This window comes from Rhea pennata, chromosome 3 (genome assembly GCF_028389875.1).
Source record: "Rhea pennata isolate bPtePen1 chromosome 3, bPtePen1.pri, whole genome shotgun sequence".
Classification (NCBI taxonomy): domain Eukaryota; kingdom Metazoa; phylum Chordata; class Aves; order Rheiformes; family Rheidae; genus Rhea; species Rhea pennata.
In genome coordinates this window covers 128,963,569-128,989,898 of record NC_084665.1, presented here as the reverse complement: position 1 = coordinate 128,989,898, position 26,330 = coordinate 128,963,569, and the positions used below count along the sequence as shown (strand labels likewise).

General features: G+C 72.8%; 2 protein-coding genes across 2 annotated transcripts; one reads left to right on the top strand and one right to left on the bottom strand.

Annotated features, from left to right (window-relative positions):
- The first annotated feature begins 1,345 nt into the window (after positions 1–1,345).
- On the top strand, positions 1,346–16,679 carry EMILIN1 (elastin microfibril interfacer 1). Its single transcript, XM_062573346.1, has 8 exons — positions 1,346–1,629; positions 6,275–6,400; positions 8,036–8,250; positions 8,330–9,661; positions 13,097–13,204; positions 13,323–13,340; positions 14,081–14,215; positions 15,328–16,679. Exons 1-8 carry the CDS (start codon positions 1,478–1,480, stop codon positions 15,657–15,659), a joined length of 2,418 nt encoding a protein of 805 aa, XP_062429330.1. The 5' UTR covers positions 1,346–1,477; the 3' UTR covers positions 15,660–16,679.
- An 82-nt stretch (positions 16,680–16,761) lies between these two features.
- On the bottom strand, positions 16,762–26,187 carry LOC134138949 (cGMP-dependent protein kinase 1-like). The gene is made up of 19 exons (XM_062573140.1): positions 25,868–26,187; positions 24,694–24,860; positions 24,105–24,218; positions 23,911–24,016; positions 23,199–23,262; positions 22,519–22,596; positions 21,608–21,696; positions 20,940–21,005; positions 20,783–20,830; positions 20,421–20,465; positions 19,671–19,809; positions 19,451–19,581; positions 18,297–18,386; positions 18,087–18,228; positions 17,837–18,000; positions 17,649–17,765; positions 17,119–17,181; positions 16,963–17,038; positions 16,762–16,848 (listed from the first exon to the last, which is right to left on the bottom strand). Exons 1-19 carry the CDS (start codon positions 26,185–26,187, stop codon positions 16,762–16,764), a joined length of 2,106 nt encoding a protein of 701 aa, XP_062429124.1.
- Positions 26,188–26,330: the final 143 nt, after the last annotated feature.

The following is a 26,330-nucleotide window of genomic DNA, read 5'->3' as shown; positions in this document are numbered from 1 at the left end:
GACCGGGTGCCCTGCAGGAGCAGAGAGTACGGAGGGAGCAGGGAGCCATGCAGGAGCCAGGTGCTGTGCAGGAGCAGGGAGCGATGCAGGAGCTGGGAGCTGTGCAGGAGCCGGGTGCCCTGCAGGGCCAGGGCCCTGCGGCAGCTGGGAGCAAGGAGGGAGCCGGGAGCTGTGCAGGAGCCGGGCGCTGTGCAGGAGCAGGGAGCCGTGCAGGAGCCGGGCGCTGTGCAGGAGCAGGGAGCTGTGCAGGAGCAGGGAGCCGTGCAGGAGCCGGGTGCCGTGCAGGAGCCGGGCGCCGTGCAGGAGCAGGGAGCCGTGCAGGAGCCGGGCGCTGTGCAGGAGCAGGGAGTCGTGCAGGAGCCGGGCGCTGTGCAGGAGCCGGGCGCTGTGCAGGAGCCGGGCGCTGTGCAGGAGCAGGGAGCCGTGCAGGAGCCGGGTGCCGTGCAGGAGCCGGGCGCTGTGCAGGAGCAGGGAGCCGTGCAGGAGCAGGGAGCTGTGCAGGAGCAGGGAGCCGTGCAGGAGCAGGGAGTCGTGCAGGAGCAGGGAGCTGTGCAGGAGCAGGGAGCCGTGCAGGAGCAGGGAGTCGTGCAGGAGCAGGGAGCTGTGCAGGAGCAGGGCGCTGTGCAGGAGCAGGGAGCTGTGCAGGAGCAGGGAGCCGTGCAGGAGCCGGGCGCTGTGCAGGAGCAGGGAGCCGTGCAGGAGCAGGGAGCCGTGCAGGAGCCGGGCGCCGTGCAGGGCCGAGGCCGTGCAGGAACCAGGAGCCGTGTAGGGGCCGGGAGCTGCACAGGGCCGGGGCCATGCAGGGCTGCGTGTGGTGGTGTTCCTGCGTGGCGGTGCCCATGTGTGCCGGTCTCCCCATGTGGCAGTGTCCCCGCGTGGCAGTGTTCCCGTGTGGCAGTCTCCCTGCGTGGCGGTCTCCCCACTGGCAGTGTCCCCACGTGGCAGTGCCCATGTGTGCCGGTGTCCCCACGTGGCAGTGTCCCTCCGTGGCAGTGTCCCCGCGTGGCAGTCTCCCCGCGTGGCGGCGGCGTGCCCAGGGCGGCAGGCGCCCCGAGCCGCAGCCCCGGCCGCGCCGGCGGCTCCGCAGCGCTGGCCCCCTGCCCGGCCTCTCTGGCTTTCCCCGTCCTGCCGCCGGCCCTGCTGCCGCCCGGCCTAACGAGAAGCAGATGTGCGTGGCGGCGGTGGTGGCGGCGGGGGCCGGGGCGGCGCGGCGGTGCCCGGCCGAGGCCGGGGCGCGCCGGGGGGGGGGAGCCGGGCGGGGAGCGGGGGGCCCCGGGGAGCCCCGGCGTGGGGCCGGGCGGGCAGCGCCGGGGCGGCCCCGGCGGCGAGGGGCCGGCCGAGGGGAGGGCAGAGCCGCGCAGAGCCGGGAGGGACGGAGCCGCGACGGGACGCGCCATGCGCTCCTGAGCAGGGCCGTGCCGTGCCGCGCCGCGCCGTGCCGTGCCGCGCCGTGCCGCGCCGCGCCGCGCCGCCCAGCATGGCCCCCTGGCTCTGGCCGTGCCTGCTGGCCGCCCAGGCCCTGGCCGCCAACTTCCCCCCCCGGTACAGCCTCTACACCGGGGGGGCCGCCCCGCTGAGCCCGGCGCAGGCCGCGGCCCACGGCGGCGCCCGGGCCGCCGGCCGGCACAGGTAGGAGAGGGGCCCCGGCGTCCGGGCGGGCCGCCGCCGGCACGTGCCACGTCCCGACCCGTCCCGTCCCGTCCCGTCCCTACCCGTCCCGACCCGCTCGGGCGCCCCGCCGGGGGGGGGCCGGGCTGGGGGCGTCACCCGTGGGGTGTCAGGACGGGGGTGCACGGGGGGCTCAGGGATGGGGGCGCCCGTGGGGGAGCCTGGCCTCGAGGGTGCCCGTGGGGGGTCAGGATGGGGGTGCATGGGGGGCTCAGGGACGGGGATGCCCGTGGGGGAGCCCGGCTTCGAGGGTGCACGTGGGGGGTCAAGACGGGGGTGCACGGGGGGCTCAGGGACGGGGGCACCCGTGGGGGAGCCTGGCCTCGAGGGTGCACGGGGGGGCTCAGGGATGGGGGTGCACAGGGGGGGGAGCCCGGCCTCGAGGGCGCCCGTGGGGGGTCAGGACGGGGGCACCCGTGGGGGAGCCCGGCCTCGAGGGTGCACGTGGGGAGTCAGGGATGGGGGTGCACGGGGGGCTCAGGGATAGGGCTGCACTGAGGGGGCTGCGCAGGGGGCTGCAGGCGTGGGGCTGCATGCAGGGGTCTGCACGCGTGGGGCTGGGCAGGGGCTGAACGTGGGGGGCTGCGCAGGGGGCTGCAGCAGGGGGGGCTGCGCAGGGGGCTGCACTGAGAGGCTCTGCAGCAGGCTGCACGTGTGGGGCTGGGAAGGGGGCTGTGCAGGCGGCTGCACGCCTGGGGCTGCACGGGGGGGCTGCATGGCGGGGCTCGCCGTGGGGCGCACTGGCCGCAGGCGTGGGTGCGTGCAGGGGCTGGGCGCTGGGGGGCCGGGAGGGGCGGGGGCAGCGTGGGGCCGTCACCCCGGCGTCAGGGCGGCGCCGCAGCAGGAATCCCGGGGGGAGCCGGGATCCAGTGGGGCCGAGGGAGCGAGCGGGGCCCTGGGGGGGGATGAGACAAGTCCTGGGGGGCCGGGACATGTCCTGGGGGCCAGGACGCATCCTGTGGGGCCGGGACTTATCCTGCGGGACTGATCTGGAGCTGTGTGCTATGGGGCCGGGCTGGGGCTGTGTCCTATGGGTCTGAGCTGGAGCTGCGTGCTTTGGGGCCAGGCTGGGGCTGTGTGCTATGGGGCCAGGCTGGAGCTTGTGCTATGGGTCCGGGCTGGGGCTGTGTGCTATGGGGCCAGGCTGGAGCTGTGTGCTATGGGTCCGGGCCAGGCTGTGTGCTATGAGGCCAGGCTGAGGCTGTATCCTATGGGTCCGGGCTGGAGCTGCGTGCTATGGGGCCAGGCTGGAGCTGTGTGCTATGGGGCTGGGCTGGGCTGTGTCCTATGGGTCCGGGCTGGGGCTGCATCCTATGGGTCTGGGCAGGAGCTGCGTCCTATGGATCCAGGCTGGGCTGTGTCCTATGGGTCTGGGCTGGGCTGTGTTTTATGGGTCCGAGCTGGGGCTGTGCCCTATGGGTCCGAGCTGGGGCTTTGTCCTATGGGTCCGGGCTGGGCTGCAGCCTGTGGGTCCGAGCTGGGGCTGTGCCCTATGGGTCCGGGCTGGGCTGTGTCCTATGGGTCCGAGCTGGGGCTGCGTCCTATGGGTCCAGACTGGGCTGTGCCCTATGGGTTTGGGCTGGGGCTTTGTCCTATGGGTCTGGGCTGGGGCTGTGTCCTATGGGTCCGGGCTGGGCTGTGTGCTATGGGTCCGGGCTGGGCTGCATCATATGGGTCTGGGCTGGGGCTATGCCCTATGGGTCTGGGCTGGGGCTTTGTCCTACATGTCCGGGCTGGGGCTGTGTGCTATGGGTCCGGGCTGGAGCTGCAGCCTGTGGGTCCGAGCTGGGGCTGTGTCCTATGGGTCTGGACTGGGGCTGTGCCCTATGGGTCTGAGGTGGGGCTGTGTCCTATGGGTCTGGGCTGGGCTGCATCCTACGGGTCTGGGCTGGGGCTGTGTGCTATGGGTCTGGGCTGGGCTGCATCATATGGGTCCGAGCTGGGGCTGTGCCCTATGGGTCTGAGCTGGGGCTGTGTCCTATGGGTCCGGGCTGGGGCTTTGTCCTATGTGTCCGAGCTGGGGCTGTGTCCTATGGGTCCGGGCTGGGCTGTGTGCGGTGGATCCGGGCTGGGCTGCATCATATGGGTCTGGACTGGGGCTGTGCCCTATGGGTCTGGGGCGGGCTGTGTCCTATGGGTCTGGGCTGGGCTGTGTCCTATGGGTCCGAGCTGGGGCTGCATCCTATGGATCCAGACTGGGCTGTGTGCTATGGGTCTGGGCTGGGGCTGTGCCCTATGGGTCTGGGCTGGGCTGCATCCTATGGGTCCGGGCTGGAGCTGCAGCCTGTGGGTCCGAGCTGGGGCTGTGCGCTATGAGTCCGGGCTGGGCTGCGTCCTACGGGTCTGGGCTGGGGCTGTGTGCTATGGGTCCGGGGTGGGCTGCGTCATATGGGTCTAGGCTGGAGCTGTGTCCTATGGGTCCGGTCCGGGCTGTGTGCTATGGGTCCGTGCTGGGCTGTGTGCTATGGGTCTGAGGTGGGGCTGTGTCCTATGGGTCTGGGCTGGGCTGCGTCCTATGGGTCCGAGCTGGGGCTGTGTCCTATGGGTCCAGGCTGGGCTGCATCCTACAGGTCTGGGCTGGGGCTGTGTGCTATGGGTCTGGGCTGAGCTGTGTGCTATGGGTCCGAGCTGGGGCTGCGTCCTATGGATCCAGACTGGGCTGTGTGCTATGGGTCTGAGCTGGGGCTGTGCCCTATGGGTCTGGGCTGGGCTGCGTCCTATGGGTCCGGGCTGGAGCTGCAGCCTGTGGGTCTGAGCTGGGGCTGTGTGCTATGGGTCCGTGCTGGGCTGTGTGCTATGGGTTTGGGCTGGGGCTCTGTGCTATGGCTCCAAGCTGGGGCTGCGTCCTATGGGTCTGGGCTGGGCTGCGTCCTACGGGTCTGGGCTGGGCTGCAGCCTGTGGGTCCGAGCTGGGGCTGTGCGCTATGGGTCCGGGCTCGGCTGCGTCCTACGGGGCTGGGCTGGGGCTGTGCGCTATGGGTCCGGGGTGGGCTGCTTTTTATGGGTCTGGGCTGGAGATGCGTCCTATGGGTCCGGTCCGGGCTGTGTGCTATGGGTCCGGGCTGGGCTGTGTGCTATGGGTCTGAGGTGGGGCTGCGTCCTATGGGTCTGGACTGGGCTGCATCCTATGGGTCTGAGGTGGGGCTGTGTCCTATGGGTCCGGGCTGGGCTGCATCCTATGGGTCCGAGCTGGGGCTGCGTCCTAAGGGGCTGAGTGCGTGCCTGGGCAGGGCCCTTGATGTGGGGCTGGTGCACTCTGGGGCTGGGTTTGGGGCACATGTAGGTGCTGGGCTCCAGATTTTGGACTGCGGCACTGCCACCCCCAGCCAGGGGGATCCTGCCCCACACGTGGGGGTCAGAATCGCTCTGGATCCTGTGCACCCCGGGGCGGTCAGCGGCCCCGGTGCTGCTGGGGCCGGGCCCGGGCTGCGGTGTGGGGCAGGATCCAGCGCACGGACCTGGCGGCTCTGAGCCGCTACTGGTGGGGCTGGGCGAGCGCCGGTGCCTGACGGGGGGAGTGGGGTGTGCGCCGGGTGTGCGCTGGATGAGTATAGGGTGTGCTCCGGGTGTGCACTAGGCGTGCGCCGGGTGTGTACTGGGTGTGCACAGGGTGCGTGCAGGTCGTGTGTGGAGTGTGGGCGGGGTGTGCACCGGGTGTGTTCTTGGTGTGTGCGGGGTGTGCGCAGGGGGGGATCTGAGTACGTGCCGGGTGTGCGTGGGGTGTGCGCTGGGTGTGTTCTTGGTGTGTGCTAGGTGTGCACAGGGTGTGCGCAGGGGGGGGATCTGAGTACGTGCCGGGTGTGCGTGGGGTGTGCGCAGGGCATGTGCTGGGTGTGGGCAGGGTGTGCGCAGGGGGGGGATCTGAGTATGCACCGGGTGTACGCCGGGTGTGTGTAGGGTGTGTGCTGGGTGTGCGCTGGCTGGATGCAGGGCGGGATCCGAGTATGCGCCGGGTGTGCGCCGGGTGTGCGCCGGGTGTGTGCACGGGGGGATCTGAGTATGTGCTAGGTGTGCGCCAGGTGTGCGTGGGGAGGGAGCTGGGTGCTGGAAGGGAGCCGGATGCGTGCCGGGAGGGTGCCGCGGGGGTGCCGCCGTGCTGGAGTGGAGCCGTGCTGTGGCGTGCCGTGCCGTGCCGGAGTGGAGTGGAGCCGCGCCGTGCCGGAGCGGAGCCACGCCATGCCATGCCAGAGCCGTGCGTGTCGTGCTGCACTGTGCCGGAGCGAAGCCGCGCCGCGCCGTGCCGTGCCGGAGCCGTGCATGCCGTGCTACACTGTGCCGGAGCGGAGCCGCGCCGTGCCGTGCCGTGCTGTGCTGTGCCATGCCGGAGCGAAGCCGCGCCGCGCCGTGCCGTGCCGTGCCGGAGCCGTGCATGCCGTGCTGCACTGTGCCGGAGCGGAGCCGCGCCGTGCCGTGCCGTGCTGTGCCGTGCCAGAGCGGAGCCGCGCCGTGCCATGCGTGCCGTGCCGTGCTGTGCTGTGCCGGAGCGGAGCCGCGCCGTGCCATGCCGTGCCGAAGCCGTGCATGCCGTGCTGCATTGTGCCGGAGCGGAGCCGCGCCGTGCCGTCCCGTGCCGTGCCGTGCCAGAGCCGTGCGTGCCGTGCCGCAGGAACTGGTGCGCCTTCGTGGTGACGCGCAGCGTGAGCTGCGTGGTGGAGGACGGCGTCGAGAGCTACGTGAAGCCCGACTACCAGCCGTGCGGCTGGGGGCAGCTCCAGTGCCCCCGCGTCCTGGCGTGAGTGCGGGGGACCGGGGGCACCGGGCTGCGGGGCGCCGGGGCAGCGCGGGGCAGCGTGGGGCACTGGGACAGTGTGGGGAAGCACAGGGCAGCGTGGGGCACTGGGGCAGCGCGGGGCAGCGTGGGGCACTGGGACAGCGTGGGGAAGCACAGGGCAGCGTGGGGCACTGGGGCAGCATGGGGCAGCGTGGGACACTGGGACAGCGTGGGGAAGCACAGGGCAGCGTGGGGCACTGGGGCAGCGCGGGGCAGCGTGGGACACTGGGACAGTGTGGGGAAGCACAGGGCAGCGTGGGGCACTGGGGCAGCGTGGGGCACTGGGACAGCGTGGGGAAGCACAGGGCAGCGTGGGGCACTGGGGCAGCGTGGGGCACTGGGGCAGCGTGGGGAAGCACAGGGCAATGTGGGGCACTGGGGCAGCATGGGGCAGCGCGGGGCACTGGGGCAGCGTGGGGCAGTGTGGGGCAATGCAGGGCTGTGCAGGGCAATGTAGGGCGGTGTGGGGCAGCAAAGGGCAGTGCTAGGCTGCAGGGGCACCAAGTCAGTGTGGGGCAACCCGGGGCAGTGCAGGGCACGGGTGGCCAGTATGGGGCAGCATGGGGCAGTGCAGGGCAGCCTGGGGCACTGCAGGGCAGCTTGGGGCAGTGTGGGGCAGTGCGGGGCAGCCTGGGGCAGTGCAGGGCAGCTTGGGGCAGTGTGGGGCAGTGCAGGGCAGCTTGGGGCAGTGTGGGGCAGTGCGGGGCAGCCTGGGGCACTGCAGGGCAGCTTGGGGCAGCCTGGTGCACTGCAGGGCAGCCTGGGGCACTGCAGGGCAGCTTGGGGCAGTGTGGGGCAGTGCAGGGCAGCCTGGGGCACTGCAGGGCAGCTTGGGGCAGTGTGGGGCAGTGCAGGGCAGCTTGGGGCAGTGTGGGGCAGTGCGGGGCAGCCTGGGGCAGTGCAGGGCAGCTTGGGGCAGTGTGGGGCAGTGCAGGGCAGCGTGGGACAGGGCAGCGTAGTGCAAGGCACGGGCAGGAGCAGGGGCTGGGACAGAGCCTCCCTCCCCCAAAGAACAGTGCCGAGCAGCCCCACAGCAGCGCCCCCGCTGGATCCTGCAGTGTAGCCCGCCAGTGGCAGGGGGGAGTGGTGCAGCCAGCAGTGCGCAGTGCAGCGCAGCGCAGGGCAGTGCAGCGCAGGGCAGCGCAGCGCAGTGCAATGCAGCACAGCACAGCAGAGTGCAGTGCAATGCAGCACAGCACAGGCCCATGCACCACAGTGCAGCGCAGCACAGCGCAGTGCAATGCAGCGCAGCACAGGCCAATGCAGCGCAGTGCAGTGCAATGCAGTGCAGCACAGCACAGTGCAATGCAGTGCAGCGCAGCACAGCGCAGCGCAGCGCAGCGCAATGCAGTGCAGCACAGGCCAATGCAGCGCAGCGCAGTGCAATGCAGTGCAGCACAGCACAGTGCAATGCAGTGCAGCGCAGCACAGTGCAGCGCAGTGCAGCGCAATGCAGTGCAGCACAGGCCAATGCAGCGCAGTGCAATGCAGCGCAGCGCAGCGCAGTGCAGTGCAGCGCAGCACAGTGCGGCACAGCGCAGTGCGGTGCAGCGGAGCGCCGTGCCCCGCGCTGCAGCGCTCCTCGTGCGCCCGCAGGTACCGCAGCTTCCTGCGTCCCCGCTACAAGGTGGCCTACAAGACGGTGTCGGAGCTGGAGTGGCGCTGCTGCCAGGGCTACGCGGGCGAGGACTGCGCCGAGGGGCCGCCGCCGGGCGCCCCGCCGCCCACCAGCCGCCCCCAGCCCCGGCCCCAGCCCGGCCGCCCCACGCTCTCCGGCTTCGGCAACCCGCTCAGCGGCCTGGGGGGTGAAGGTAGCGGCCGGGGGGCGGCCGGGGGGCGGCGGGGGGGGGCGTGGCGGGGGCGGCGGGGCTGACGCCGTGGCCCCGGCAGGCGGCGGGCAGGCGGAGCGGCTGCGGCGGCTGGAGGAGACGGCGCGGCGGCTGAGCGGGCAGCTGGAGGAGCTGCGGGGCGGGCCGGGCGCCGAGCCCCCCGGCGAGGCGCTGCGCGACCTCCGCCGGCGCCTCGAGCGCCTGGAGCAGCGCGCCCGGCCGGCCGGGGCGCCGGCGCAGCCCGAGCGCCGCCCCGAGCAGCCCTGCGACGCCTGCGTGGCCGGCACCGAGGGGCTGCGCCGGCAGCTGGCCGAGGACCGGGAGCGCATGCGGGCGCTGGAGGAGCTGGTGGCCTCCGTGGACCGGCGCAACCGGGAGGCGGTGGAGACGGTGCAGCGGCACGTGAGCAGCCTCAGCGGGCGCCTGGCCCCGGAGGCGGCGGCGCCGCTGGACGCGCTGCGCCGGCGCCTGGCCGAGCTGGAGCGGCGCCTGGAGGCGGCGGGGACGGGCTCGCCGCCGGCGCCGGAGCTGTCCCGCCGCCTGGACGAGCTGCAGGGGCGCCTGGAGGCCTTGCAGCCGGCCGGCGCGGTGAGCCGGGCGCTGGAGGCGCTGGAGGAGAGCGGGGCGCAGCGGGGCGCCCGGCTGGCCGAGCTGGAGGGGCGGCTGGCGCGCTGCGGCGGGCCGTGCGCCGGGGCCGACGAGGAGCGCCGGGAGCGGCTGGCCCGGCTGGAGGCCGAGCTGCGGGCGCTGAGCGCCTGCGCCCGGCCCTGCGCCCCGCCGCCCACGGAGCCCGCCGCCTGGGCGGACGGCTCGGCCGAGCGGCTGGACGGCTTCGGCGTGCTGCCGGTGGCCGGGCGGCCCTCGGAGCTGCAGGCGCTGCAGGACGAGCTGGCCGAGGCGGTGCTGGGGCTCAGCTGGCTCAACGGCACGGTGCAGGGGCTGCAGGACGCCGTGGAGCGGCAGCGCACCGACATCCAGCAGCTGGACGCCGCCGCCGCCCGCCTGGCCACCGAGCTGGACAAGGCGGCGGCGGCGGCGGCGGAGCGGGCGGCCGAGGGCGAGGAGCGGCTGGCGGGGCTGGCGCGGGAGGCGGCGGCGGCGGCGGCGGCGGCGGGCTGCGGCGGGCCGCGGCGGCGGCTGGCGCAGCTGGAGGAGGCGTGCGAGCAGCTGGCGGCGGTGGCGGGCGGGCTGCGGGGGCTGCGCGAGGGGCTGGGGCGCCACGTGGCCGGGCTGTGGGGCGCCGTGCGGGAGCTCAACGGCACGGCGCGCACCCACGGCGCCCTGCTCGACAAGGCGCTGGACGCCCAGCTGCCGCGCCGCCTCGGCGCCCTCAACGCCAGCCTGCAGCAGCTCCGCGGGGAGCTGCAGAGCCTCGCGCAGCGCCTGCCCGCCGGTGCGCACCGGGACGGGGACGCTGGGGCGGGGGGCGGGGGAGGACCGGGACATCGGTGCACGGGGCAGGGGGCACAGGAGGATGGAGACATTGGTGCACGGGGACGTGGAGATGGGGACATTGGTGCACAGGGAAGGGGGCATGGGGACAGGGACATTGGTGCATGGGGACACAGGGATGGGGGCATTGGTGCACAGGGAAGGGGGCATGGGGACAGGGACATTGGTGCACAGGGATATGGGGATGGGGACATTGCTGCATGGGGAAGGGGACATGGGGACAGGGACATTGATGCATGGGGACGTGGAGATGGGGACATTGGTGCACAGGGAAGGGGGCATGGGGACAGGGATATTGGTGCATGGGGACACAGGGATGGGGACACTGGTGCACAGGGAAGGGGACATGGGGACACAGACATTGGTGCTCAGGGATATGGGGATGGGGACATTGCTGCATGAGGAAGGGGACATGGGGATGGGGACATTGCTGCATGGGGACACAGGGATGGGGACATTGGTGCACAGGGCAGGGGCACATGGGGACATTGAAGGATGGGGACATTGGTGCATGGGGAAGGGGACATGGGGGTACAGATTCACAGGACATTCAGGCACAGGGAGGCTTGGGGACATGGGGGCCCAGGGGCACGGGGACATTATTATCTGGGAACAGAGACGTGGGGCCGTAGGGGCATGGGGACATAGCGACGTGGAGACATGAGGGCACGGGGACATTGGTGCATAGGGAGGGGGACATGGGGACAGGGCCACAGGACATTCAGGAACAAAAAGGCATGGGGACGGAGACAGTGCGTGGGGGTGGAGACACGGGGACGCAGGGGCATGGGGACACAGGGGCATGGGGATGGAGATGTGGGGACACAGGGCATGGGGACGGAGACATTGGTGTGTGGGGATGGAGACATGGGGACACAGGGGCATGGGGATGGAGATGTAGGGACACAGAGCATGGGGATGGAGACATTGGTGTGTGGGGGTGGAGACATGGGGACACAGGGGCATGGGGATGGAGATGTGGGGACACAGGGCATGGGGACGGAGACATTGGTGTGTGGGGATGGAGACATGGGGACACAGGGGCATGGGGATGGAGATGTGGGGACACAGGGCATGGGGACGGAGACATTGGTGTGTGGGGATGGAGACATGGGGACACAGGGGCATGGGGATGGAGATGTAGGGACACAGAGCATGGGGACGGAGACATTGGTGTGTGGGGGTGGAGACATGGGGACACAGGGGCATGGGGACACAGGGGCATGGGGATGGAGATGTGGGGACACAGGGCATGGGGACGGAGACATTGGTGTGTGGGGATGGAGACATGGGGACACAGGGGCATGGGGATGGAGATGTGGGGACACAGAGCATGGGGATGGAGACATTGGTGTGTGGGGATGGAGACATGGGGACACAGGGGCATGGGGATGGAGATGTGGGGACACAGAGCATGGGGACAGAGACATTGGTGTGTGGGGACGGAGACATGGGGACGCAGGGGCATGGGGACACAGGGGCATGGGGATGGAGATGTGGGGACACAGGGCATGGGGACGGAGACATTGGTGTGTGGGGATGGAGACATGGGGACACGGGCATGGGGATGGAGATGTGGGGACACAGAGCATGGGGATGGAGACATTGGTGTGTGGGGATGGAGACATGGGCAGGGGCGTGCGGCCATGGGGATATGGGGACGTGGGGACATAGGGCATAGGGACACATGGCTATAGGGCGTGGGTGTGGGGATGGCGGGTGTAGGGACATGGGATGCAGGCTGTGGAGGATGCACAGGGATGGGGACACAAGCAGCAGGGGCAGGGATGTGGGGCATGGGGACACGGGGTGCGTGGGGACGTGAGGGCAGGGGATGTGGGTGTGGGAGTGGGGAGTTAGGGCATAGGGCGCTGTGGGGATGGGAACACGGGGACACGGGCTGCAGGGATGGGGCTTGGGGCCATGGGGCCGGGGGGCCGGGTGGTGGGGGGCTGCGGTGTGCAGGGACACAAGGACACGGGCTGTGGGGCTTGGGGGGGGGGGCTGCGGTGCCTGAGGACACGGGGCCGGGGGGGCTGGTGGGGCCAGGCAGTGGGGGGCTGTGGTGCACAGGGGCATGGGGACACGGGGCCAGGGGACTGTGGGGGGCAGGCGGTGGGGGTCTGCGGTGCATGGGGACACAGGGCCGGGGGACTGCGGTGCATGGGGCTGTAGGGGGCTGCAGTGCATGGGGCCGGGGGGCTGTGGGGCCAGGCAGTGGGGGGCTGCGGTGCACGGAGCCAGGGGTCTGTGGGGCCGGGCAGTGGCGGGGGGGCTGCAGTGCATGGGGCTGTGGGGCTGCAGTGCAAGGGGCCGGGGGGCTGTGGGGCCAGGCAGTGGGGGGCTGCAGTGCATGGGGCTGTGGGGCTGGGGGACTGTGGGGGGCTGCGGTGCACGGGGCCGGAGGGCTGGGGGACTGTGGGGTGCTGCGGTGCACGGGGCTGGGGGGCTGTGGGGCCAGGCAGTGGGGGGCTGCGGTGCACGGAGCCAGGGGTCTGTGGGGCCAGGCAGTGGGGGGCTGCAGTGCATGGGGCTGTGGGACTGTGGGGGGCTGCGGTGCACGGGGCCGGAGGGCTGTGGGGCCAGGCAGTAGGGGGCTGCAGTGCATGGGGCTGGGGGACTGTGGGGGGCTGCGGTGCACGGGGCCGGAGGGCTGTGGGGCCAGGCAGTGGGGGGCTGCAGTGCGTGGGGCTGTGGGACTGTGGGGGGCTGCGGTGCACGGGGCCGGGGGCCTGTGGGGCCAGGCAGTAGGGGGCTGCAGTGCATGGGGCTGTGGGGCTGCGGTGCAAGGGGCCGGAGGGCTGTGGGGCCAGGCAGTGGGGGGCTGCAGTGCATGGGGCTGGGGGACTGTGGGGGGCTGCGGTGCACGGGGCCGGAGGGCTGTGGGGCCAGGCAGTGGGGGGCTGCAGTGCATGGGGCTGGGGGACTGTGGGGGGCTGCGGTGCACGGGGCCGGAGGGCTGTGGGGCCAGGCAGTGGGGGGGCTGCGGTGCACGAGGCTGTGGGGCTGTGGGGCTGGGGGACTGTGGGGGGCTGTGGTGCACGGGGCTGGGGGACTGTGGGGGGCTGCGGTGCATGGGGCTGTGGGGCCAGGGGGCTGTGGGGCTGTGGGGGGCTGCGGTGCAGGGGGCTGGGGGGCTGGGGGACTGTGGGGGGCTGCGGTGCATGGGGCTGGGGGACTGTGGGGGGCTGCGGTGCATGGGGCCGGGGGGCTGTGGGGCCGGGGGGCTGTGGGGCTGTGGGGGGCTGCGGTGCAGGAGGCCGGGGGGCTGGGGGACTGTGGGGGGCTGCGGTGCATGGGGCCAGGGGGCTGTGGGGCCGGGGGGCTGTGGGGCTGCGGGGCGTGCGCGGCGCCAGCTCTCGGTGCCTTTCCGCAGGCCCCCCCGGCCCCCCGGGCCCCGCCGGCCCCCCGGGTGAGATGGGCCCCCTTGGCCCTGTGGGGCCCCCCGGCAAGGACGGCGAACGAGGCCCCGTGGGGCCCCAAGGTAAGGAGCAGCCCCTTGCTGCAGCGGGGCTGCCCCACGGCAGGGGGGAGGGGGGTGCGGGGGCTCCCCCAGCCCCTCTGCGACCTGCTGAGCATCACCCTCCTCTTCCTCCCCGCAGGCCTGCCCGGAGAGAGAGGTACGGCTGGGGCGGGGGTCTCTGGGGGGCTGGGGGTATGTGGGGCAGAGGAGCTGGGGTGGGGGGGAACCAAGGGGCTGGGGATACCTGGGGCAGGGGCAGGGGGGTGCCAATGAGGGTGCTGCATGGCGGGGGGGGGCAGGTGGTGGTGGGGGGGTCTGGGGGCTGCAGGGCGGGGGCAGCAGTAGGGGCTCTGGGGTGAGGGCAGCTCTGGGGCTCTGGGGGGGCTCTGGAGCGGGGGCCAGGCAGTGGGGGCTGTAAGGGGCTTGCAGGGTGGGGGGCAGGCGGAGGGGGGGCTCTGGGCAGGGGCAGGCAGAGGGGACTGGGGGGCTCTGGGTGGGGGGCAGGCGGAGGGGGCTGTGGGGGGCAGAGGCAGGTGGAGGGGGCTCTGGGGGGCTCTGGATGGGGGGCAGGTGGAGGGGGCCATGAGGGGGCTGTGGGGCGGGGGCAGCGGGGGGGCTGTGGGGGGCTCTGAGCGGGGGGCAGGTGGAGGGGGCCGTGGGGGGCTGTGGGGCGGGGGCAGCGGGGGGGCTGTGGGGGGCTCTGAGCGGGGGGCAGGTGGAGGGGGCCGTGGGGGGCTGTGGGGCGGGGGCAGCGGTGGGGCTGTGGGGGGCTCTGGGCGGGGGGCAGGTGGAGGGGGCTGTGGGGGGCTCTGGGCGGGGGGCAGCGGGGGGGCCGTGGGGGGCTGTGGGGCGGGGGCAGCGGGGGGGCGGGGGCCGGCCGTGCTGACCCCCGCGCAGGCGCCCCGGGCGAGCCGGCGCTCGTGCCCCACGTCGCCTTCTCGGCCGCCCTGAGCGCGCAGCACGCCGAGCCCGGCACCATCCCCTTCGACCGCGTCCTGGTGAACGACGGCGGCGCCTACGACCCCGAGACGGGTGAGCCGCCCCATGGCGCCCCACGCCGCCCCACGCCACCCCATGGCGCCCCACGCCGCCCCACGCCACCCGCCGGGGCAGCTCAGGGGCTGCAGTGGGGCTGAGAGCTGAAGTGGGCGCTGCAGGGAGGGGTGGGGGCTGCGCTGGGGGCGATGGGGCAGGACGGCGGCTGGGGGCAAGGGCAGGGCCGCAGTGGGGGCTGTGGGGCAGGATGGGGGCTGCAGGGGCATGGGCGAAGTGTTGGGCACAGGGAAGCAGTGGCGAGGGGTGCAGTGCAAATCATGGGGTGCAGCACAGGCCCTGGTGGTGCATGGGGGGCTCCAGGGGTGCACTGTAGGTCCTGGGGTTTGCCTGGGGGGTGCAGCACAGGCCCTGGGGGTGCAGTGTATGTCCTGGGGGTGCAGTGTGGGGGCTCTGGGGGTGCAGCACAGACTCTGGGGGTGCAGTGTGGGGTCTCCGGGGGTGCAGCACAGGCCCTGGGGGTGCAGTGTACGTGCTGGGGGTGCAGTGTGGGGGCTCTGGGGGTGCAGCACAGGCCCTGGGGGTGCAGTGTACGTGCTGGGGGTGCAGTGTGGGGGCTCCGGGGGTGCAGTGTATGTGCTAGGGGTGCAGTGTACGTGCTGGGGGTGCAGTGTGGGTACTCTGGAGATGCAGTGCAGGCCCTGGGGGTGCAGTGTGGGTGCTCTGGGGGTGCAGTGTATGTGCTGGGGGTGCAGTGTGGGTGCTCTGGGGTGCAGCACAGGCCCTGGGGGTGCGGTTTGGGTGCTCTGGGGGTGCAGTGTGGGTGCAGTGTGGGTGCAGCACAGGCCCTGGGGGTGCAGTGTACGTGCTGGGGGTGCAGTGTGGGGGCTCCAGTGTGCAGCACACGCCCTGGGGGTGCAGTGTGGGTGCTGGGGTTGCCTGGGGGGCTCTGGGGGTGCAGCGGGGGGGCTCCAGTGTGCAGTGTACATCCTGGGGGTGCAGTGTGGGTGCTCCGGAGGTGCAGTGTTCGTGCTGGGGGTGCAGTGTACGTGCCGGGGGTGCAGCGGGGGGGGCGCCGGGGGTGCAGCGGGGGGCTCCGGGCGGGCGCTGCGGCCCCGCGGGGCGGAGGGCTGACGCGGCCGCCCCCGCAGGCACCTTCACGGCGCCGGTGCGCGGGCGGTACCTGGTGAGCGTCATCCTGACGGGGCACCGGCGCGGGAGGCTGGAGGCCGTGCTGTCGCGCTCCAACCAGGGCATCGCCCGCCTCGACTCGGCCGGCTACCAGCCCGAGGCGCTCGAGAACGAGCCCGTGGCCGCGCGGCAGCCCAGCCCCGGCGCCCTGGGCGTCTTCAGCCTCGTGCTGCCGCTGGAGGCAGGCGAGACGCTCTGCGTGGACCTGGTGACGGGGCGCCTGGCCCACGCCCCCGACGAGCCCCTCACCGTCTTCAGCGGCGCCCTGCTCTACGACACCCAGGACGCCTAGGGCCCCCCCGGGGAACCACCCTGGGACCCGCTCCAAGACCCCCCCCGGGAAACCCCCCCAGGGACCCCCCCCGAGGACCTGCTCCAGGACCCCCCCTGGGGAACCCCCCAGAGACCCCCCTGGGGACCCGCTCCAGGACCCCCCCCGGGGAACCCCACAGGGACCCCCCCGAGGACCTGCTCCAGGACCCCCCCTGGGGAACCCCCAGAGACCCCCCTCCCGGGGACCTGCTCCAGGACCCCCTTGGGGATCCCTCCAGGGACCTGCTCGGGGACCCCCTCGTGGAACCCCTTGGGACTCCCCCCCTTGGGACCCCCCAGGGACCCTCCAGGGAACCCCCCAGGAACCCCCTTGGGGACCCCCAGGGGACCCCCGCAGGGACCCCTTCGAGGATCCCCTCGGGGAACCCCCTGGGGAACCCCTGGGAACTCCCTCGGGGGCCCCCTTGGGACCCCCCTCAGGGAACTCCTTGGGACTCCCCCCCTTGGGACCCCCGGGGGACCCTCCAGGGAACCCCCCAAGAGATCCGCTCGGGAACCCCCTCAGGGAACCCCCCGAGAGCCCCCTCGGGGACTCCCCAGGGATCCCCCCAGGGACCCATTCGAGGACCCCTTGGGGACTCCCGGGGGACCCACTCTGGGACCCCCCCCCCCCGGGGACCCCCTCGGGGAACCCCCCAGGGAACCCTCGGGAACCTCCTTGGGGACCCCCTTGGAACCCCACCTTGGGGAACCCCCCCGGGGGACCCCTGCGGGGACCCCCCCCTTGGTACCCCCGCCAGGACCCCCCCGATGGCACCCCCGGACCCCCGACACAGTCCCCCGGACCCCCCCCCTCCCCCGACGCCGCCCCGGCCCGGCTCGCCCCCCCCCCCCCCCACGGCCGCCCCCCTCCCGGCTCGGCCCCGTTATTTATCGGCACCCCCCGCCCCCCCACGCTGCCACGCGCCGCCCCCGGCCCCACGCCGCCCCCCACCCCCGAACCCGCCTCCGAATAAAGACGCGGCACCGGGTTTTTCTACCCAGCGCCTCCCGCCCCGGCGGCGCTTTATTGCCCCCCCACGCGCGGGCGGGGGGCTGCGTGGGGGGGCGTGGGGGGGGCGTCAGAAATCCTCGTCCCAGCCCGAGAGCTCGTCCTGCGCCGGCGCCCACTCGGCCGAGACCCGCTTGAAGTTGGCGTAGGGGGGACCCTGGGGGGGCGGGGGGGGGCCGGGGTGAGCGCGGCTGGGCCCCGCCGCCCCGCGGGGGCACCCACGGCGGTGCACCCCCCCCCCCCCGACCCGGCCCCCCCCCCCCGGTCCCACCTGCTTGAGGAGCGCCCGGGTGGGCGCCGGGAGCTGCCGCTGCAGCAGCTTCTTCCACTTGAGCGCCGCGAACCACCTGCGGGCAGAGTGCAGCCGGGGGGGGGGGGGCCGGGGCCACCAGGGGGACCCCCCCCAAAAAAAAACCTCCCCACACACCTGTGCTTCTTGATGCCGCGGATGCCGCTGGCCGTGTTCCCCAGGCGCTGCCCCGGGCGCCGCCTGCAGCGGAGAGCGCGGCCGCGTCGGCCGGGGTCTGCTGCGCCCCGGGGTGCCCCACGCGCCCCGGGGGTGCCCCACAATCCCCGCGGTGCCCCGTGCATGCCGGGGTGCTCCATGCACCCCAGGGTGCCCCAGGGCACCCCATGCACATCAGGATGCCACATGCATGCCAGGGTGTTCGGTGCACCCGAGGGTGCCACGTGCAGGCCAGGGTGCTAAATGCACCCCAGGGTGCCCCATGCACCCAATGCAACCCAGGGTACCCGATGCATGCCAGGGTGCTCCATGTACCCAATGCATGCCAGGGAGCTCGACACCCCCTCTCAGGTGCCCCAGTGCACCCCATGGCGCTGAGCAGACCCGATGCAAACCAGGGCACCCCAGGGGCGCCCTGTGCCCCCCGGCGCTCCCCATGCGCCCGACGCGCAGCAGGGCCGAGCGCCGCCGGGCGCCTGCCCGCCCCGCACCTGCACAGCTTGGTGATGAGGGAGCAGGCGGCCTCGCTCAGGAAGGCGGGGAAGGAGAAGACGCCGTCCAGGATGCGGCTGTAGATCTTCTGGGGCTCCGCGCTGTGGAAGGGGGGCCTGCGGGAGGCGGGCGGGTGAGGCCTCGCGGCGCGGCACGGCGCCCCGGCCCGGGGGGGACCCCTCCTCACCTGCCCACCAGCATCTCAAAGATGAGGATCCCCAGCATCCAGAAGTCCACGGCGAAGTCGTGGCCCTCCTGGCGCAGGATCTCCGGCGCCAGGTACTCGGGGGTCCCGCAGAGCGAGTAGGTCTTCTCCCCGCGCGCCAGCACCTTGGCGAAGCCGAAGTCCACCTGCGGGTGCAGGAGCCCTGAGCCGGCCCCCCCGCCCGGCCCTGCCGCCCCGCGCCGGGTGCCCGGGGCTGCCGCGCGCCCGGTACCAGCTTGACGTAGCCCTGCTGGTCCAGCATGAGGTTCTCGGGCTTGAGGTCGCGGTAGACGATCCCGTGGCCGTGCAGGTACTCGAGGGCCTCCACCACGCAGGCGGAGCAGAACACCGCCGTGGGCTCCTCGAAGCAGCGCCTGCAAGGCGGGGGCGGCGGTGGGCACGGCCCGGCCCGGCCCGGCCCGGCCCGGCCCCGGCTCCGTACACCTCGCGCAGCTTGGTCCACAGCTCGCCGCCCTGGCAGAACTCCAGCAGCAGGTAGACGTACTGCCCGTCCCGGAAGGAGCCGAAGAACCTGCCGGCGCAGAGCTGTCGGCGGGCAGCTCGGCACTCCGCACTGCCGCCCCGCGCTGCCGCCCCGCACTGCTGCCCTGCACTGCTGCCCCGCACTGCTGCCCCGCGCTGCTGCCCTGCACTGCCGCCCCGCGCTGCTGCCCGCACTGCTGCCCCGCACTGGCACCCCGCACTGGCACCCCGCACTGCCGCCCCGCACTGCTGCCCTGCACTGCCGCCCCGCACTGCCGCCCCACACTGCCACCCCGCACTGCCACCCTGCACTGCCACCTCGCACTGCCGCCCCACACTGCCACCCCGCGCTGCCGCCCCGCGCTGCCGCCCCGCACTGCCGCCCCGCGCTGCCACCCCGCGCTGCCGCCCCGCACTGCCGCCCCGCGCTGCCACCCCGCACTGGCACCCTGCACTGCTGCCCCGCGCTGCCGCCCCGCACTGCTGCCCTGCACTGCCGCCCCGCACTGCCGCCCCACACTGCCACCCCGCACTGCCGCCCCGCGCTGCCACCCCGCACTGGCACCCTGCACTGCTGCCCCGCGCTGCCGCCCCGCACTGCCGCCCCGCACTGCCGCCCCGCACTGCCACCCCCGCACTGCCGCCCCGCGCTGCCGCCCCGCGCTGCCACCCTGCAATGATGCCCTGCACTGCCACCCCACACTGCCACCCTGCAATGATGCACTGCCTCCCTGCACTGCCACCCCGCACTGCCACTCTGCACTACCACTCCAAACTGCCACCCTGCACCAGCACCCTGCATTGCCACCCTGCACTGCCACCCCGCAATGATGCCCTGTATTGCCACTCTGCACTGTTCCTAGCACTGGCACCCTACACTGCCACCCCGCACCAGCACCCCGCACCGGCACCCTGTACTGCCACCCCAAACTGCCACCCTGCAATGATGCCCTACAGTGCCACCCTGCACTGTCCCTTGCACTGGCACCCTGCACTGCCACCCTGCAATGGTGCCCTGCACTGTCCCTTGCACTGCCACCCCGCGCTGGCGCCGCAGTGCCAGGCCGTGGCCAGACGCCCCGCACTGCCGCCCCGTGCGCCGCCCGGGCTCACCCCACGACGAAGGGGCTCCGGCTCTGCGCCAGCACCTGCCTCTCGGTGCGCACGTGCTCCTGCTGCCGCGTCCGCACCACCCAGTCCTTGCGGATCCGCTTCAGCGCGAACAGCCGCTCCCCACACCGCACCTGGGCACCGCGGGCGCCGTGGGGCTGGGTGCCGTGGGGCCGGGCGCCGTGGGGGGAGGCGGGGGGTGGCCGGACGCTCGGGCTCTCACCAGCTCGACTCGGCCGAAGCCGCCGGTGCCCAGGACGACGTTGCAGCCCCGCTGCGGCCCGTCCTCGTAGCGCACGGGCACCAGCTCCTGCAGCCGCGCCGGGGCGGGCGGCTGCGCCGGGCCCGGGCACGCCGGGGCCCTGCCGGGGCCGTGAGCCCCCCGCCGGAGCCGCGGTGCGTACTGCGCCGAGCGGCTTGCTGCCGCCCGGCCCCCTCCGGCCGCGCGCCGCGTCCCAGCCCAGGACAGGGAGAGTTGTCCCTGCCCAGCCCTGTCCCCGTGCCCCTCTGTGTCCCCATCCTGTCTCCATCCCAGCCCCATTCCCTCCCCGCCCCTGCTCCGATCACCATTCCTGTCCATGTCTCCATCCCCATCCCTATCCCCAGCTCCATCCCATTCCCCGTCCCTGCTCCCATCACCCTCCCCATTCCTGTTCATGTCTCCATCCCCATCTCCATCCCTATCTCCATCTCCATTCCCATCCCATCCCATCCCCATCCCCATCCCCATCCCCATTCCTGTCCATATTTCCATCCCCATCCCCATTTCCATCCCTGTCCCTATCTCCATCTTTATCCCTGTCCCCATCCTATCCCCATCCCTGTCCCCATCCCCATCCCAATCCCCATTTCCTATCCCATCCCCATCCCCATCCTCATCCCTGTCCCCATCCCAATCCCTGTTTCCCATCCCATCCCCATCCCCATTCCTGTTCCCATCCCTGTTCCCATCCCATCCTCATCCCACACTCACTGCTCGGGATCCACTGGTTCCGGCCCCTCCGTGCCCGATGCCTCTCTGGGGTGCCAAGAGCTGTGGGTGCCCGTGGCCCTGCACCCGGCTCAGCCCTGGGGCAGCCTGCACAGCGCCCCATGGCTCCTGTGCCCCACGGCGGTGGCTCCAGGGCTGGGGCAGGCGCCAGCATGCAGGGGGCTGGGGGCTCCCATGGGGCTGGGGATTTCGGGGGGCAGGGGGTTCCCAGGGGCAATGGGGGTTTCCATGGGGTGGGGGGGGTTCCTTGAGGAACGGGGGGGTGTACTGTGGGGCTGGGGGCTCCCGGTGGGGCTGGGGGCTCCGTGGGGCTGGGGGCTCGCGGTGGGGCTGGGGGCACTCACGGCTCCGAGTGCTGCCTGGGGCAGAAGGGGCTGATCTCCAGGAAGTCCCTGGGGGCAGAGGCTAGCTCAGTGGGGCGGGAGGACGCGCGGCCCCACTCCGCTCCGCTCCGGGGGGGGGGGAGGGAGCGGGCACGGACGGCCCCCGCCGCTCGCTCACTCCTTGGCCACCGTGATGCAGGTGACCTCGCCCTGCGCCTGGCACGACGCCGTCCGGCGGACGTTCCTGCGGCGAGGAGGAAAGCTGCGTGTGCACGGGGAGCCGGCACGAGAGAGGCACGCGTGCAAGCGACCGGCGTGCAGGAGGTGCATGTGCATGGGGAACGGCACGTGAGGGGCACGTGTGCAAGGGGAGCTGGTGTGCGAGAGGCACGCGTGCAAGTGGAACGGTGTGCAGGAGGTGCATGTGCACGGGGAACGGCACGTGAGGGGCACGTGTGCAAGGGGAGCTGGTGTGCGAGAGGCATGTGTGCAAGCAGAACAGCGTGCAGGAGGTGCATGTGCACGGGAATGGCATGTGAGAGGTACGTGTGCAAGGGGAGCTGGTGTGCGAGAGGCATGTGTGCAAGCAGAACAGCGTGCAGGAGGTGCATGTGCACGGGGAATGGCATGTGAGAGGTACGTGTGCAAGGGGAGCTGGTGTGCAAGAGGTACGTGTGCAAGGAGAGCTGTCGGACAAGAGGCACATGCCATTGTGGAAGAGGCACGTGTGCAAGGGGACCGGGCACAGGAGAGGCACACGTGCACACGGAGCTGGCATGCGAGACGCATGTGTGCAAGGGGCACCGGTGTGCAAGAGGCACGCGTGCAGGGGGCACGGGCACCCACCGCAGCAGGGAGATCTCCCCAAAGTGCTCGCCGGCGCCCAGGACCCGGATCACCGTCTCCTTCCCGTCCACCTCCCGGCTCACCCGCACCTGCGGCGTGGGGCAGGCGGACACGGCGCGGAGTGGGGCACGGCCCAGTGCAGGGCATGGGCCCGGCACAGTATGGGGCAGGGCATGGCACGGTGTGGGGCAGGGCATGGCATGGTGGGGGGCAGGGCACGGTGCAGGGCATGGGTCCGGCACAGTCTAGGGCAGGACATGGCACGGCATGGGGCAGGGCATGGTGCAGGGCATAGGCAGGGCCTGGTATGGGGCAGGGCCCAGTATGGTGTGGGGCAGGGCATGGTGTAGGGCATGGGCAGGGCCCGGTGTGGGGCAGGGCCTGGCACCATGTGGGGCAGGGCACTGTGCAGGGCATGGGCAGGGCCCGGTGTGGGGCAGGGCCTGGCACCATGTGGGGCAGGGCACAGTGCAGGGCATGGGGAGGGCCTGGTATGGGGCAGGGCCTGGCACCATGTGGGGCAGGGCACTGTGCAGGGCATGGGCAGGGCCTGGTATGGGGCAGGGCCTGGCACCATGTGGGGCAGGGCACTGTGCAGGGCATGGGCAGGGCCCGGTGTGGGGCAGGGCCTGGCACCATGTGGGGCAGGGCACAGTGCAGGGCATGGGGAGGGCCTGGTATGGGGCAGGGCCTGGCACCATGTGGGGCAGGGTACGGTGCAGGGCATGGGCAGGGCCCGGTGTGGGGCAGGGCACTGTGCAGGGCATGGGCAGGGCCTGGTGTGGGGCAGGGCATGGCACGGTGTGGGGCAGGGCATGGTGCAGGGCATGGGCAGGGCCCGGTGTGGGGCAGGGCCTGGCCCGGTGTGGGGCAGGGCCCGGTGTGGGGCAGGGCCCGGCGGCTGCGCCCACCTCTCCCTGCAGGACGATGTAGAAGTTCTGCCCCTCGTCCCCTTCGCGGATGATGACGTGGCCGGGCGCGAAGGTGCGCTGTGGGGCGGGGGGCGCCGGGCAGCGCCGTGGGGCCGGCCCCGCTCCCGCCCGGCCCCCCGGCCCAGCTCCCGCGTGGCTGCACGCTCACGCGCAGGTGCGTGCTCGTGTGTGAGTGCACGCTCACGTGTGGGTGCACTCATGCGCAGTGCATGCTCATGTGTGAGTGCACGCTCACGTGTGGGTGCACTCATGCGCAGTGCGTGCTCACACCCACGTGCCCGCTCCCACGTGGGCGTGCACTCACGTGGGTGAACGCTCACCCATGGGTGCACTTGCGCAAGGTGCTTGCTCATGTGTGGGATCATGCTCGCGTGTGAGTGAACACTCATGTATGAGTGAATACTCACATGGGTGCATGCTCATGCACACTGCATGCACACAGCTGTGTGCACACTCGCACACAAGTACATGCTCATGCATGGGTGCACACTCAGACGGGTGCATGCTCACGCACGGCGTATGCGTGCACCCGTGTGCATGCTCACGCACAGGTGCACGCTCACGGGTGAGTGAACGCTGATGCACGCTCACACGGATGCGTGCTCACGTGCAGGGCATGCTCACAGCCGTGTGCACGCTCACACGCGCTGCACACTCACCTCCTCCATGGCGTCGAGCAGCTTGGAGAGGTGGGTGTCAGAGAGGCCCTGCAGCCAGCGCACCCTGGGGCGAGAGGGGCCGCTGGGCACGGCCACGGGCACGGGCACGGGCATGGCCACGGCCACGGGGATGGCTACGGGCACGGCCATGGCCACGGGGATGGGCATGGCCATAGACACAGGCACGGCCATGGCCATGGCCACGGGCATGGCCACGGGGACGGCTACGGGCACGGCCACGGCCATGGGGATGGCCATGGCCACGGGCACGGGCACAGGCACGGGGACGGCCACGGGGACGGCTACGGGCACGGCCACGGCCATGGGGATGGCCACGGGTACGGGCATGGGCACGGGCATGGCCACGGCCACGGGGACGGCCACGGGCACGGCCACGGGGATGGGCATGACCATGACCACGGCCACTGGGACGGCTACAGGCACGGCCACAGGCATGGCCACGGGCACGGCCACGGGGATGGGCATGGCCATGGGCACAGCCACTGGTATGGCCACGGGCACGGGGACGGCCACGAGGATGGGGATGGCCACGGGCATGGCCACAGGCACAGCCACAGACACGGGGACAGCTATGGGCACGGGGACGGCCACGGTCACAGGCATGGGGACAGCCACAGCCATGGCCACGGGGACAGCCACGGCCACGGGCACGAGCACGGGCACGGGGCCGGGGCAGCCGGGCGCCACTCACGCTCGCAGGCAGCGCAGGATCTCGGCGCGCCGCTGCTTGGCGTTGCTGGTGGCGATGGCGCGGTACCGCTGCCGGTCGATGGCCCAGAGGCGCACGGCGCTGAGCGCTGCGGAGAGGCGGCGTCGGCGCGGCGCCCGCCGGCCGTGGGGCTCGCGGGCCGCCGGGGGCGGCAGCGGGGCGCGCGCGGCCCTTACCCCGCACGGTGGCCGTGCGCTTGCAGTGGTAGAGGATGGCGAGCTCGCCGAAGACGTCGCCGGGCCCCAGCGTGCGCAGCGGCCGCCCGCGCTGGCTCACGCTGAGCTGCCCCTCTGCGGCGACACGGCCCCCGGGGGCGCACGCGGTCACACGCGCCGCGCGTGCCTGCGCACGCACGCACCCCGCACATCTGCACACGCACGCACCCAGCCTTGCACATGCGCACACATGCACCCTGCGCTGCTGTGCACATGCACCACGCACCTGTGCACTCACCCTGCATCCCTGTGCACACGCGCACGTACACACGCCCCTGTGCATGCGTGTCACGCAGCTTCAGGGAGCCCTGGGCAGGCTGCCCTGCACACGCGCACGTGCACGCACACCTGGCTGTGCACAGGTGCGTACGTGACACAGCCTTGCACGTGCACGCTCCCCCTGGGCAGCGTGGGCACACGTGTGGCACAGCCCCACGCTCGTGGGCACACATGTGGACACGTGCAGACGCATAAGCCGAGCTGCTCGCACGCCCGCGCGAGCGCGTGCCCGCCCGTGCACACTTACCCCAGGCGTGTCGCGCGCCCTCACCTGCGACGATGTACATGGCGGTGCCCTCGTCGCCCTCGGCCAGCACGGTGTCGCCGGGGCCGTGCCGCACCGGCGCGAAGCTCTGCGCCAGCGCCTGCGGGCAGCCCTGGCCCAGGCGCCGCAGGAAGGCGCTGCGGCCCACCGCCTCGGCGATGAGGCTGCGGTCCCTGCGCGGCGACCGGCACGCGCGCTGCGCCCGAGCTGCGCCCCACGTCGCACCCGTGCTGCGCCCGTGCTGCGCCCCACGTCGCGCCCGCGCTGCGCCCGTGCTGCGCCCCACGTCGCACCCGTGCTGCACCCCGTAGTGCGCCCGTGCTGCACCCCATGTCGCACCCGCACTGTGCCCCGTGCTGCACCCTGTGCTGTGCCCCACGTCGCACCCGCGCTGCGCCCGTGCTGCGCCCCACGTCGCGCCCGCGCTGCACCCCGTAGTGCGCCCGTGCTGCCCCCCACGTCGCACCCGCACTATGCCCCGTGCTGCACCCCGTGCTGCGCCCCACGTCGCGCCCGCGCTGCACCCCGTAGTGCGCCCGTGCTGCACCCCATGTCGCACCCGCACTGTGCCCCGTGCTGCACCCCGTGCTGTGCCCCACGTCGCACCCGCGCTGCGCCCGTGCTGCGCCCCACGTCGCGCCCGCGCTGTGCCTGTGCTGCGCCCCACGTCGCACCCGTGCTGCACCCCGTAGTGCGCCCGTGCTGCACCCCACGTTGCACCTGCACTATGCCCCGTGCTGCACCCCGTGCTGTGCCCCATGTCGCACCCACGCTGCGCCCGTGCTGCACCCCACGTCATGCCCGTGCTGTGCCCCACATTGCACCCTATGCTGCCTCCCTTGCTGCGCCCTGCAAGGCACCCCACATTGCACCCTGTGCTGCATCCCTTGCTGCGCCCTGCAATGCACCCCATGCTGCATCCCCACTCTGTGTCCTGCACTACACCCCACACTGCACCCACACTGTGCCCCACAGTGCACCCCGTGCTGCATCCCTTGCTGCACCTGTAATGTGCCCCATGCTGTATCCCCACGCTGCGCCCTGCACTGCACCCCACATTGCACCTGTGCTTTGCCCTGCGCTGTGCCCTGCACTGCACCCTGCACTGCACCCTGCACTGCACGCCATGCTGCACCCCGTGCTGCTCCCACAGTGTCCCCACGGGCCGGTCCCACTGTACCTGGGTGAGGCAGGCGCCGCGGGCGCCCAGAGCTCGGCGTCGGTGGCGAGGGGCTCGGGGACGATGGGCTGCGCCCGGCTGCCCCGCCGGCCGCAGGGCTCCTCCGTGGAGTCGCGCCGCGGCGCCGGGGGCTCCCGCTGCCCGGCGCCCACCGAGACGGGCTGTGCCGGGGCGGGCGGCGGCGGCGGCGCCGGGCAGCCGGTGCCGGTCCCGTGGGGCGGCGAGCCCTCGCCCGGCTGGGGCGGGCGGCCGCCCTGCGCCACGCTCCGCAGGAAGGCCCGCTCCTCCCGCAGGCGCAGCTCCCGCAGCCGCTCGTCCATGCCGCGCTGCGGGGAGGAAGGGGGCGTTCCCCACTGCCCGCACTGCACGGCCCCCGCACTGCATGGCACGGCACTGCTGGCACTGCCCAGCCTGGCACTGCCTCGCTGCCCCCGCACTGCATGGCATGGCACTGCCTTGGCAC

Coding starts and splice junctions, on each gene's coding strand:
- EMILIN1 (XM_062573346.1), top strand. CDS start 1,478: ATGGCCCCCTGGCTCTGGCCGTGCCTGCTGGCCGCCCAGGCCCTGGCC. Junction 8,251..8,329: donor CAGCGGCCTGGGGGGTGAAG/GTAGCGGCCGGG, acceptor TGGCCCCGGCAG/GCGGCGGGCAGGCGGAGCGG. Junction 14,216..15,327: donor CGCCTACGACCCCGAGACGG/GTGAGCCGCCCC, acceptor CCGCCCCCGCAG/GCACCTTCACGGCGCCGGTG.
- LOC134138949 (XM_062573140.1), bottom strand. CDS start 26,187: ATGGACGAGCGGCTGCGGGAGCTGCGCCTGCGGGAGGAGCGGGCCTTC. Junction 18,229..18,296: donor TGGACCAAGCTGCGCGAGGT/GTACGGAGCCGG, acceptor CCCGCCTTGCAG/GCGCTGCTTCGAGGAGCCCA. Junction 17,039..17,118: donor CGCGGCATCAAGAAGCACAG/GTGTGTGGGGAG, acceptor CTCTGCCCGCAG/GTGGTTCGCGGCGCTCAAGT.